Source organism: Mustela erminea, chromosome 4 (genome assembly GCF_009829155.1).
Source record: "Mustela erminea isolate mMusErm1 chromosome 4, mMusErm1.Pri, whole genome shotgun sequence".
Lineage (NCBI taxonomy): Eukaryota > Metazoa > Chordata > Mammalia > Carnivora > Mustelidae > Mustela > Mustela erminea.
The window spans coordinates 42,985,983-42,999,706 of record NC_045617.1 but is presented as its reverse complement, the minus strand read 5'-3'; the positions used below and the strand labels follow the sequence as shown (position 1 = coordinate 42,999,706).

The 13,724-nt window shown below is 37.8% G+C and overlaps 1 protein-coding gene across 1 annotated transcript; it reads left to right on the top strand.

Annotated features, from left to right (window-relative positions):
- Window positions 1-1,939: 1,939 nt before the first annotated feature.
- SMIM8 (small integral membrane protein 8) lies at window positions 1,940-13,478 on the top strand. Its single transcript, XM_032339098.1, has 3 exons — window positions 1,940-2,487; window positions 9,640-9,800; window positions 11,508-13,478. The coding sequence occupies exons 1-3, from the start codon at window positions 2,448-2,450 to the stop codon at window positions 11,664-11,666; spliced, it is 360 nt and encodes a 119-aa protein (XP_032194989.1). The 5' UTR covers window positions 1,940-2,447; the 3' UTR covers window positions 11,667-13,478.
- Window positions 13,479-13,724: the final 246 nt, after the last annotated feature.

The window sequence follows — 13,724 nt, the reverse complement described above, 5'->3', positions numbered from 1 at the left end:
ATTTTTTGGTGATATTTAAGACTACTCTTTTAGCAACTTTCAGGTATGAAATACAGTATTATTAACTGTAATCACTATGCTGTGCTTTAGATCTTCAGAAATTACTCACCTTCTAACTGGAAGTTTGTAATCTTTGACCAATATCTTCCCATTTCTCCTATGCCCTCAATTCCTGGTAACTGGCATTCTAGTCACTATTTCTACAAATTTGTCTTTTTTAGATTCTGCATTTACTTGATATATAGTATTTATCTTTCTCTGTCTGACTGACTATGCTTGAGGACTTAGCATAATTTCCTCAAGATCCATCCATGTTGTCACAAACAGCAAGATTTCTTTCTTAGGGATGAATCATTATCTATTGTACATATATACCACATTTTCTTTATCCATTTACCCACTGACAGACACTTAGGCTGTTTCCATATTTTGGCTATTATAAAAATGCTGCAAATGAACATTACAGGGTGCAGATCTCTTTTTGAGATAGTAATTTCATTTAGTTTGGATATACGTCCAGAAGTGGAATTGCTGGATCATATGGTATTTCTATTACTAGATTTTTGAGGAATCTCCATACAGTTTTCCATACTGGCTTCACCAATTTATATTCTCACCAACAGTGCAGAAGCATTCCTTTTTGTTCACATCCTTGTCAACAGGTACCTCTAGCCATTCTAACAGGTGTGAGGTGATCTCATTGTGATTTTAATCTGCACTTCCTCAATAATTAGTGACAATTAGCACCTTTTCATGTCATAAACAGCTTTTTAGTTATAACTGAGTTTGTCAGAAAATTGTCTAGTAATACCAAATGCTGATGATCTTCTGGAAATTAAAACTCAAGTCAAATACAAAGTTAATTTGGCTTGAATGAACGAGGTTTAAATTCAAAATTAATTTCCCCAAACTTTACACAAATTCATGTCCAAATCTGGGCACCCGCTATTCTATTTGGTTTGTTTTATCATTTTTAAAAATTATTATCATTTTTTAAAGTAGGTTCCAGGCCCAGTGTGGAGCCCAACACGGGGCTTGAACTAGGACCCTGAGATCGAGACTTGGGCTGCGATCAAGAATCAGACCCTCAACCAATTGAACCACCTGGGGACCCCTATTTTGTTTGTTTGTTTGTTTTTAAAGATTTTATTTATTTGTCAGAGACAGAGGGAGAGAGAGCGAGCGAGCACAGGCAGACAGAGAGGCAGGCAGAGGCAGAGGGAGAAGCAGGCTCCCTGCCGAGCAAGGAGCCCGATGTGGGACTCGATCCCAGGACTCTGGGATCATGACCTGAGCGAAGGCAGCCACTTAACCAACTGAGCCACCCAGGCGTCCCTATTTTTTTTTTTTTTTTAATGCAACTGGCATACCAAGAAACTTTAACATCAAGAAAGTATGTACAAACCAGCAACCCTATCTATTTTTATCACAACCATGGCTACACACACCTTGCATCTTGGAATGTCAAGACACTAAGAGAATGACAGAGTATTAACTGTATATTTGAACCACTGTGCTTCTAAAATCCAGGCTGGAGGATAGCCTTCTTTCCCGCCTCAGAATGCTTTTCCCTTCCATTAAATACATTTTTATGTATTTAATACATAAATGTCTAGATGTTGTCTCCTTGTATTTCTACAAAACACAGACACACGAAAATCGAACCCTGGGAGGCTGAAAACTAAAAGTAAAGGGAGAAACTAAAAACGCCTCCCAACAGCTGAATCCGTGGGCGGCGCCACCACCTGGGAGCTAGAGGAGCGGTGAGAGGCCGGAGTCCAGCAACGCACGCGCCCCTGCGTTTGCGGCCTCCACGCTGTAGGGGCCGCTGTGGCAAGGAACCTGATGGGCGCTCTGGGCGGCTCTGTTCTGCACGCGGCGAGGAGGCGGAGCTGAGAGAACGCGCAGGGTGGGTGACCTCGCAGCAGGTGAGGGGCTGCGGGTGATGGGCGACGGCGGGGGAACAGGGTGCCCTTTCCCCTACCCCCACTGTCTGGTCCCTGGCGTTGGCCACGGGGCCGCCCTGTGGGCCTCGCTTCCAGGTGCGTCGGGCCTGACGGCGTTCCCTCCAGCCCCCCGAACCGTCGCCACTCTGTGGGCGCCCTGAACCGTCTTTGGCATCCCTGACCTCATAGAGCCCATTTCCCGGCTCTCACTTGCCAAGATCCCGGCGCTGGTCCTGGGCAGCCTCACGTCAGGCACCCTCCCACTTCCTGGCCAGTTTCTTGGTGTCCCAGCTCACCAGGCTGCTCTTTAGAGGGAAGAGGTGTTGTGATTGTTTTCACCTGAAGTGCCTCTTCCCTTCAGTCACGTGTTCCCCCTTGCAGTTCCCCACCGCAGTTTCTTTTTTTTCTGGAGGCTTCAGATGCATCTGTCTCTGAGTAATAGCCAGCTGTAGTGTAGATACCACCATATGGGGAGGGAAGTAGTATGCACCACTACCTCAGATGGTAACAGCCATTGGGAAAACCCTTCTCCCTTACTCAGGTACAGTAAATACAAGAGATGGAAAGGCACTTTTTTAAACTTTTTTTTTTTTTAAACATCAAAACAACAAATACAGAATCCATTTAAAAAAATTTAAATGATTATAATTTTATGTTTTGTAATTCTGTTGATAACTTACAGAGTACATTGGGGGTGAAGTGGAATAGGGGTGGGCTGGAAATTGAGAGACCTGGGTTATCTCACTCTCATTGGCAAAGACAGTCTCTTTGGGTCTAGGTTTCTGTGTTTAAAAAAGGGAATTGGACTAGGTGGTAAGCATGACAATAGCTGTCATTTATTGAATATCTGTTACATCCTTTAAAAAGTGTTATTTCACTTAATCTACACAGCTGTTCTGTGCAATAGATAGCATTACCCTTTTAGGTGGAAACTGAAGCCTGCAGAGGTTGTCACCTCTTCCAAGACCTCCAGCTTACACATAGCAAGACTGGAAGGAATTTGAGGCTATGCCGAATCCCTTGAAAACACAAAGCCGTCTGAGTCTATCCCAAACTTGTTTATTCTAATTTAAATTCTTTTTGAAGTGCTCTGACCCTGACTGCAAATGATTTTCTTAAATATTAAGATAGTGTGGTATGTGAAACTAAAATAACAAGTGTATTTTATATCTCCACTAAAATAGTTTGTCTATTTTAGAATTCTTTAAATCTTAAAAAAGGGGGGGGGCTTTGATTATTGCTAAGGTTCATTCTCACTAACATTCTATAATTCTGATGGTTTTGTTTTGACATGTTCTGTTGAGATGCTGATTTAAAAAATGAACATCTGAAGATGAAATTTTTCCCTAAAGCAACTCATATTTTTTTTTATCTTGGTCTAATTTCCATGTACAACATAATATAGTCATACGAGTGAATTGTTCAATATCAGTTGCCAAATACACTCTGATCATCTGCCCGAGCAAAAAATTTAGTAAGGGAGGGAAAATCATCCCAAAATGACCAGTTCTGACTGTCTAGGACTATGTTGTACAGGCTCACACGTTGTGCATTAGTTCCAGGAGGGCACCATTCTCACTCACACTTTGAGGTGTGAATGACACTCATGAAGCTGTGTGAGGCAGCATCCTATCTTTTTGCTGCTTTCTTTTCCAATCACGTATTTCCTTCACAAGAGGATGGGCAGAAGAAAAAGATGAACTTTTTACCAGGGAGGGACATATGAAGTAAATGCAGCTGAATTTAGATCCTTTTTATTTACGGGTAGGTATGAAAAATCTTACTCTGTTTTTAAAAAACATATAAATGACAGTTTCATATCATTTGTCAGTAGGGGAACAAGAAATGAGTGATGGAAAAAATGAAGAAATACAAGTAGGGGCTGCTGGATAGATTGCACCCGCCAGGGGTGGCCCCTTAGATACCTAATTTATTGAGTATTTTGCAAGTGGGCCCACACACAGGCTAATCACCAAATTGCTTCACCAGCAGCAGTGCAATGCCAGGTTTCGGTCATCCCTGCCAGACTGTGTGTGTGTCTTTTTAACACAATAAATGAATTTTTTTCCCTAACTTAAAAGTAAACCTATCTTGAAAGCAAGTGTAAGTCGAGATTGGTCAGTATCATATGCAAACAAGTTTAAGTGCTTGCTACTTACAGTGGTGAACAGAGAGTAAGGGGAGAAGTTGGACAAAGTAATGGGAGGACCGGAAGTTCTAAGGGAAGTGTGCTAGATGTTAAATAGGTGTTTTTGTCTAAGGTACAGTGCATTTGAGTGGTGATGTCAGATTATTGCTCTGCTTTGAATTTATGATTAGTTCTGCAGCTTTTAAAAGTGGAATTTACATTAGCTCTGCACTTGAAAATAGCTTTACTTCTAGATTAAAAGTTTACTTTTGATGTAGATATTTGTTTTCCCCAAAAGTTTTGACAGTGGAACACATCTGTGAACAAACAACTAAGTTTTTGCACTCTATGTACTTTACTTAGACAACCAACACAAGTTGAATTTCTGCTCCACCCATATATCTGTAGCTCTGTGGGCCAGGCATGTGAAGAGATTCAGAAGAACTTTTTACAGGAAAAGATTTTTTGTTGTATTGTTTCTTATAGTTGTGTGTAACACAATTTTTTTTCTTAATATTTATTTGACAGAGAGACACAGTGAACAGCAAGAGAGGGAACACAAGCAGGGGGGAGTGGGAGAGGGAGAAGCAGGCTTCCCACTGAGCAAGGAGCCCCATGCGGGGCTCAATCTCAGGACCCTGGGGATGACCTGAGCCGAAGGCAGCCACTTAATGCTTGAGCCACGCAGGTGCCCATATGTAACAAATTTTTGGCTACAAAAGCCCTTTTTGTACTCAGTAATCTATATTTTTTTATTTAAAGTATAGAATGATGTTAAGATTTCTTTGTTCAATAGATTATATAAACAAATTCATGCAATTTTGGGGAGAACTGCTATAACCTCCCAGTGACCGTGACTGTGACTTATTAACATGCAGCAGTAGGGGCACGTGGGTGTCTTAATCAGTTGAACATCCGACTCTTGATTTCAGCTCAGCTCATGATCTTGGGGTTGTGGAACTGAACCCTGAGTCAGGCTCTATGCTCAGTGAGGAGTCTCTTTGTGCCTCTCCTGATCCTCCTCCCGCCCCTTCTCTCTCTCTCAAATAAATAAAATCTTTAAAAAAAAAAAGAAAGCAGCAAAAAAAAAGAAAGCAGCAATAAAATTGAACTGTCTTATGCCATATCTGGTAAAAGACATATATAATGGAAAATGTTACTTATATACTTCGCAGAAAGTATACTTTCCATCCACAAATGATGGAAATTGTGGTATATGAAATCTTTTAAAATATAGTATGATAGGTAATCCCTTAATTTGTAATTGTCCCTTTAATAAACATTTCTGCTAGCTTCCAGTTCAGGTGTTCTTTGTCATTTCTGGTAAAAAGTTTATAATAAATAGTGTATTATTAAGGTGAATATGGATGTCTGGAGATAGCAGTATAATAAGGACTGCCTTGGTTATTTACTTCCTTCATTCATTACAAAGAAAACATAGGTTCTGCTAAGGAAAAGAGGAGACCAAGGAATCTTGCAAATAAAATTAAGTCATTACAGGGACGCCTTATATGTCAATTATATGTTCAATTCTTGATCTCAGCTCAGGTCTTGATCTCAGGGATATGAGTTCAAGCCCCGAGTTGGGCTCCCCACATTGGAGGTTGGGCTCCTTGGATTGGGCTTCCTCCTGGGTGTGGAGCCTACTTACAAAAAAAAAAAATTAAGTCATTACGATTCATGTTAGAACACTCTTTTTAAAAAAATTTTTACTTATTTATGTATTTGACACAGAGAGAGAGAGAGATCATAAGTAGGCAGAGAGGTAGGCAGAGAGTGGGGGAAGCAGGCTCCTTGCTGAGCAGAGAGCCCAATTCAGGACTTGATCCCAGGACCCTGGGATCATGACCTAAGCCGAAGGCAGAGGCTTTAACCCACTGAGCCACCCAGGCGTCCCATGTTAGAACACTCTTAATCCATACTTTTTACAGACATTTCATATAGGTTGAATTTCAACATTGAAGATCCCTTTGATTTGATTAAAAAATTTTTTTTTTGCAATCCTTTGATTGTAAAATAGTGAAATGTCTCTTTCTCCCTCTCTTGTTTTTGGATTTGAGGTAAGGTTTGCATTAACCATCCTCAATTCTTGGCAAATTTTATCAGAATGTAAGTGATTAACGGTGGTCTGAGAACCCTTCTGTGCTTTACAATATGTGCCCTCTGTGCCCACCTTCCCCATTACCTTGTTTTTCTTCCCAGTGAACAATTTTAAACCATAGTCTGATATCTTTGTTTTAATAACATGCAGCAGTTTCTCAATAATTGAAGGAAAATGCCACTTTGTCAGTTTATACTTAGAATGAATGACCTTTGTGTATTTGCCTTTTCAGGCCTTCCTAGTATTTTTATCTAATGCCCCAGTTTCAATTAGTATACTCAGGCTGTGATTTAGTCTTAAAGTGGCTGTTGTGTTAACTATTTCCTGCCTCACGTTTCTTTTAATGGGCAGAGCTGATTTATATTCTATAATATTGCTTCCACTTAAATGATTTCTTCTTTTTAAATTTTCTTTCCCAGTGTTACAGTTAATCATGTTATTAACTTAAGTCGAAACATTACTGGAACTTAGCTTAGGCATCTGGTGATCAGCATTTGTCACTTAAATTCCAAATGCATTAGTGGTACATTCCATCTACCCTGCTCTCATGGCTGAGAGAGAAAGATGAAATGCCAGCATTTTTCATAGAATGAAATCAAAGCAATAGGAGTAGGTTGTTGCCATAAGAAAGGAGTAGCTACAAAGGAATGTACCATCCCTTCCCCATTTTGTTGACATTTGGGAAAGATTAGGCCGTAGATGAAGAGGAAGTTAAAAGTATTGTTCAATAGATTATATAAATCAGTAGATTATATAAAAGGGACTCTGGACCTAAAGCAGAAGCAAATGCCAGGTCCCTATTAAAGCTATTTTTGTGTGATATCAAGAAGTTAGTTCAGGATGGGGCATCCAGCTGGCTCAGACAGAAGAGCAGGCAACTCTTGATCTTAGGGTTGTAAGTTTGAGCCCCATATTGGGTATAGAGATTACTTAAAATTACTTAAAATAAATAAGCTTAAAATTTTTTTTTTTAAGTTAGTGCAGGACATAGGCACATAAGTAGACCTCTGGGTCAGCAGAAAGCAGTGTATTTTTTTGCCAGCCTTGGGCATGATGAGTTTCAAGCAAGTGTATTCTGGCTGAACAAATTTCAGGCATCTTAAGGAATTGTTTCTAAGTTGTCTGTAGTGGGAAAAACAAAACAAAATAAAAAACAGTGTCCCAGTGGAGAAAATGAGTAACTTGCATACAGGGGAAATAAAAAAAAAAACAATTGTTAGTTATAGTTTGAATGATGTTTGAAATGCTGATGAATTGTGTTCTTTGAGTTGCTACTTCATGTACCTCACGGCCAAGGTCTGCAAAGTCCTTTGCAGAAGAAGTAAACAAAGCTAGATGATTGCTGTATTCTTGCAGAAGAGGTAAATGAAGCTAGATGATTGCTGTATTCTGCTGTAACACATCTTGGACGGAAACGTGAGACTACTTGTCATTGGCAAGTTGGTTTATCCTCAGTGCTTCAGAAATGCTCATTTGCTCCCCTGTGATTACAAAGCCAGTACACGCATCTGAAGGATGAGAGTTTTATTTAATGAATGTCCAGGAAATGCTGGCAAGAGAATGGAAGGAGCAAAATGCCATATCCTCCTGCTGGTAGACTGTTGCTCTGCCTACAACACACTCCTATGCTTGGATCAGGCATGTGTTGGGTTTTTCCCGTTGAATTGCATGGAGCCATTCTAAAGCTATTAGATGGGGGTATACTTTTCACAGTGAAAGCACACTGCTGAAACAACTCTTTCTAAATTTAAGTGGTGAAGAGAATACAGAAAATGTGATTGCTGAGATCTGGTGGTCTGTAGAAGCCATCCACATAGTGAAATTTTGGCTGAAAGCAGGTATGATTGCTATGGAACCCCTGAGGTCAACCTGGAAGACTGTAAACCAAGCGTGGTATTTGAAATACTCTGGTACTTAATTGCCAACTCTCTTAGTCTCCCAAACAAGTTTGATTTTAAAGGCTTTGTGGCTAGAGATAGTAGATGAACTATTTTCCAAGAGTGAGCAAATCCAAAAGTTGCTATAGGAGTGCTAACTAATGTCAGACTAGAGCCAGAAAGTGATGATGATGATGATGTTGATAATGACAGTGACAACCGTAACCTCTGGTGGATGATGGAACAGAGAACAGTGAACATTTCAGAAGCCCTGGCAAGTATAGGGAGCATTGAGAATACTTTCCCTTCAAGTAAGTGTTTCTGACAAGGTGTTTATCCAACTAAGTGGTATAGATGAAGTAATCACTTCAACAAAAAACAGTTTTGGGAAAAAAAAAAAAAACCAACTTCTGGAGTGCCTGGGTGGCTCAGTTGGTTAAGCATCTGCCTTCGGTTCAGGTCATCATCTCAGGGTTCTGGGATCGAGCCCTTTGTCCAGCTCCCTGCTCAATGGAGAGTCTTCTTCTCCCTCTGCCTATCTCCCACTCATGCTCTCTCTCTCTCTCAAATAAATAAAATCTTTTTTTTTTTTTAAAGAAAATAGAAAAAACTGAACTCCTAATTTTCTCCACAATTAATAAAGGTACAAAAATATTGCTTTTATAAAGTCAATAAAATAGAAGACTTGAAGAATCCTTAATTGAACAAAGCCCCAAAGAGTGTTTAAATGTGAATGTTTGACTCTTATTTTATAACATTTACCGTATGGTAGGGTTACAGCATTTCCCCAGAGAATTTTATTCATATTGTCATAATTTCAGCCTTTGGAAGCTCTTTTGGCTACCTTTTCCCTCCCAACTCTCCCTCACCCATCCCCAGCATTAGATGGCAGGAATGATAAGAATAAGCTTTTGCCTAATGGTATCTAGAAGAGAGTATTCACAAAATGTTGACACTCCAGCTGGGAGAACTGGAAGCCAAAAGACACAGAGAGTTAGAGTGATTAAGAGGAGAAAAGGATATTCAGATGAGAAGATGGTAGAGCAGTCCTTCCCAGAGAGTCGCTGACACACAATGAGGAGTGAAAGTAACTACCTGCCCTTACTGCTTGGTACTCATGCTTGGGTAGGCCAGCAGATGCTGAGCACGGGCCAGGGGGAAGCTGTGGGAGAAACTGAGGAATGCTAGCAGCTCTCCAGCTGTTTCAAGGTGAGCAGTAGTGAAAATGGGAGGAAATAAAGAAGGGTATGAATTACTCCCTGCCCCCTCCTTCCCTTAGTACCCCTTTCATATAACAAGTACAAGGTGGCTCAGACCAAGGCTTCTGTGAAAGTAGTAAAACAACTTTTGCCCGTTTCACCGGTTTGTTCTAAGAGATGACATATTAAATAACTGTTTTACCAAACAAAATTTAAAGTACTGTTTACAGAGTACATGTTACACAAAGTAATAAAATAATTGGCAATCACTTTGTATATAACTGGACTGGGATTCAAGAAAATGAATGAGTACAGAATGATTTTTTAAAGAACATTATAAAAAAATGGTCATGAAGGGGGAAAAAAAAGGTCTCTTTCTTATTTTTAGGTAATAAATCCTCATTAGTCAAGAAGATGTCTTCAGCACCGGAGTCTCCTGGCTTTAAAGAGGAACCATCCAAAGAGAAAGACTTTAGAAACCCAGGGTTCAGAGGGGTCCGTACAACAACCTTATTTCGAGCTGTGAATCCAGAGCTCTTCATTAAACCTGTAAGAAATATATCCAGGATAAGTCATTATGTTCAGTTTAACTAGGCTATCAGAAATAGGAAGTTTTCATTTTATCATGAAAATTCTGTGTTGACTAGTAAGAGCTCACTGAATAAAAGCAGGTGGAAGGAAAACTTTAAATACTATTTCTCTAAATATACATATAAAACTATTTTAAGGGTATTTGAGAACTTTAACAATACAGTTGCACATTAATAGACCAACTTCTCAAATTCCTATCTAAAATTTTATTTTAATGGTTGCACTAATTTGAAATATTTTTGCACTAAAGAAATATTTGTTGTTTGATCAGGTATTATTGAGTAAATAAGATCTTCCATTGAAACAAAACAAAATGAATATCTGATCATTCTTTCTACAATTCCAGCTTTAATTGTATCATTTTTACTTAAGGGATATTGCAAATATCATGAAAAGTTTTAAACATACAATGTAAGGGAGTTAGCTAATCATTCATATTCTTGTTGCAAATTATTGAATATATTTGACCAGTTTTATTTTTACATATGTAAAAATAAATATAAATAGAAAAAATGTAAATGAAATCAAATATTATATAATATACTTAAATATATTGAATTTGGTTAGAATATTAATAACATAGTTGCCAGTGTAAACTGTTTTAAAGTTAAATAGGTCAGTTTAACAATCAGATCATTAAGTCAAGGTAGAATTTTGTAAAACCTTTGAACAAATGTGTTGTTTTAATTGCCAAGTGCATTTCAAGAGTTGTAGATTTAAAACCCTTTGAGCTTAGGGCTCTTCTTATGTGTCCATCCAAGTGGAAAAGTTTGACCTTTTTCTTTTGATGATTAAGATTTGAAATAGTAATACAAATCTTACATGTGACAGAAGCAGAGAATACTAATTTAAACTTGTATCACTACTGTGCACTCACGCTGACCCTAAGAAACCTTAATTTGTTGAGTGTGAACACAAAAAGGAAGATTTGAGTTATACTCTTGACAGGACAAAACATTTCTGTGGAGTTGTGAACATCTTTTCCTATTTTTTTTTTTCCAATTTCAAAGTTACATCACTTTGTCTCTTAGGGTCTTCTATTTTTCAGCAGTTAATCAAGATTATTATAACAGCATAGTATCTGCCCCAATCACTAAATTTCTTGAGGTTATAGAGTAGGTTCCCAGAGAAGAGTGTATACATTGTCATTTTTGCTGTACTTAATATATGATGTGAAAATGAAGGGCTTTTTGTTAGTTATCCATGAACTTAGGCAAGAAGAATAGCATATATACTTCATTCCTCACTTCCTAACAAGATTAAGTAATTGAAGGTTTGCCAGTGGGAAGCTTGGGTTGAGGCATGTTAAACAACTTCTTCTTGTCACCCAGATAACAGTGAAAACTCTGAGCACCAGACTCATTTCTGTGCTTCATTTCCCCAGCCTCTCTCCCAGACACCACCATCCTGAAGGTGGAGGCCTGAGATCAGGCTGTACACAGGAGAAAGACTGGAGAGGAGAGCAGGAGTCTTTTCTAATCTCTGAATTATCAGGAGCTAAATTGATTGGATAAGGAACTGGGTAAATTGTTATAAGGGAAAAGACCATAGCAGTGCTAGTGTGGTAATAGACTTGGTATGTCAAGAGGAAAGTGCAACAGATTTAGGTCTCCTCAAATTATTAATCTTAATTAATGAGGATTTATCATTTTTTTTCTTTGGCAGAACAAACCTGTAATGGCTTTCGGATTGATAACCCTTTCACTTTGCGTGGCGTATATTGGTTATCTACATGCAACACAAGAGAATAAAAAGGACCTATATGAAGCTATTGATAGTGAGGGACACAGTTACATGAGGAGGAGAACATCTAAATGGGATTAATAGTGCTGGATACTGCAGATGGAACTTCATAAAAGGCTCTGAAATCTTTGAAGGAAAGACTGTGAGTGCATAGTATCAGCTTGTTCTAGAACGTGTTGATGAGGAAAGAAGGTAACAGTTGCAGCCAGGCCTTGAGGCTGTATTCCTTACCTCATTCTTTTTCCATAGAGGGAGCTTCTCAATATTGTTCTTTTATTAAGTCCTCGTATCAAAGTGCCAGGAGAATGGAAGTCGTTTTGTTAATTATTAAGTTCTGTATAATAAAAGTACCCAGTGCTGTCAGATTTGCAGAGTATTTTTAATATTTTGAGGTAAATTGTGTATTTGCAACTGCTGTGAGGGTTTTGTTTTGCTATTTGCAAAGGCAATGATCATTTTCTTCCTGGCACAGAACTTGTCTGTATTTATGAAAAAGGAAGAAAAAAAGAAAGAAAGATTGTAAGTTATTGTAACACCTGTAGTCCACATTCAAGACAGGTAATTTTTACAGAGTCAGAGATGACTCAAATATTTTGGCATTCTATTTCAGCTATTTTTGGTACAGAATTTTATTTCTTTTGAAAAGGTAGTCCCATTACTACTAACATGAGTAAATGGGAGAATAATCCAATGAAATTGGAGTTTTTCTTTGAAAAAGAAAGTATAGTAAACTGAGATATGTTTTTATTTGATTACAACCAAATGTTACCTATTTTAGTTTTTATAAATTAATGTTATAATGATACTATAAACATAAAACCAAATTTTCTTATGGTTATTTTAAAACTAGAACTATTCAACAGATAAGAAGAGAAAGTCTTACTCTCCTGGGTTTACCTTATATAATTTAAATTTTTCTGACAAGGGTTTTGGACATGTTTCATTTATAGAGTTTTACCCTATTTTCCAAATCCCTGTAATTGGGAGGTCAGTAATAAATCTCACTTACAAAATTTTTTTTCACTTATTATTACCAAGTAACAATAACTGCATTGACAGAGTATAGTATAAGCTACTATGATGACAAATAACTACTTTATTGTAGTTTTGTAAGATATGTGAAAGTGCAATTATGTCTTATTTATAGATATTAAAGAGCTTAACTAGTTATCTATATGCAACTAAATCAAGTCTTTATTCCTGAGCCCTAAGTATTTCTTTGCTATGTCTCTCTATATAGTATACTTCATCAGTTTAAAATGCACTTAAGTGGTATAAAATGCCTTTTAATTTAAAGTATTATCTTTTGCTTTTGGTTTCCCTCTGTACTTAGGCTGTTAAGCTAGAATTTTTCTATTTTCAGCTTATGCATGTAATGTCATACCATCATCTTTTAGAATTCCTCTATTATTCAACAAAATAAGTTGATATTTGGTGGGGAGATAGTAGTTAGGTGAATTCTCAAGAGACCAACGCAGCAGCAAAGTGCAGTGGAAAATGCACAGAGCAACCTTAAGCCATGTGACATCTATGTATGTAAATACATACATATTCTCATGTGTCATTTCTGCTATATAGACTTTTATCAGCTCTTCTTATCAAGGTTACTTGTCTTTCAGGGGTGAGGGTTTGGCATGAGAAGAACATGTGTTAAAATCTAGCTTCTGCACTGACCAGTTATGTGCCTTAGACTATACACTTAGCCTCTGAGTCTGCTTCCTTATAAGGATGTTAGGGATCCTATATTAAATAGGATTGTGTCATTGTTTTTGGTTATTGGGAAATAAACATATGAAAATTTGATTTTATGTTTATAATATCGTTGTAACATTGATTTACAAAAGCTAGAATGGATAACATTTGGTTGTAATCAAATAAAAACATCATACCTCAGTATAATATACTTTTTTTTTCCCAAGGAAAAACTCCAATTGCATTGGGTTATTCTCTCATAGATAATCCCTATCTTGCAGGTTGGTTATGAGGCTATAATGAAATATTTGTTGACATTTATAGAGTGGATTCAGTAAGGTGCACAGCTATGAAAAATAACGGGAGGGAACAATCACACTGAATTTTAGGAACAAGTAACCTAACTACGATATTTTTTACAGTGTGGTTACAAGTTATACATAGCAC

Coding starts and splice junctions, on each gene's coding strand:
- SMIM8 (XM_032339098.1), top strand. CDS start 2,448: ATGGTAACAGCCATTGGGAAAACCCTTCTCCCTTACTCAG. Junction 2,488..9,639: donor AACCCTTCTCCCTTACTCAG/GTACAGTAAATA, acceptor TCTTATTTTTAG/GTAATAAATCCTCATTAGTC. Junction 9,801..11,507: donor CAGAGCTCTTCATTAAACCT/GTAAGAAATATA, acceptor TTTCTTTGGCAG/AACAAACCTGTAATGGCTTT.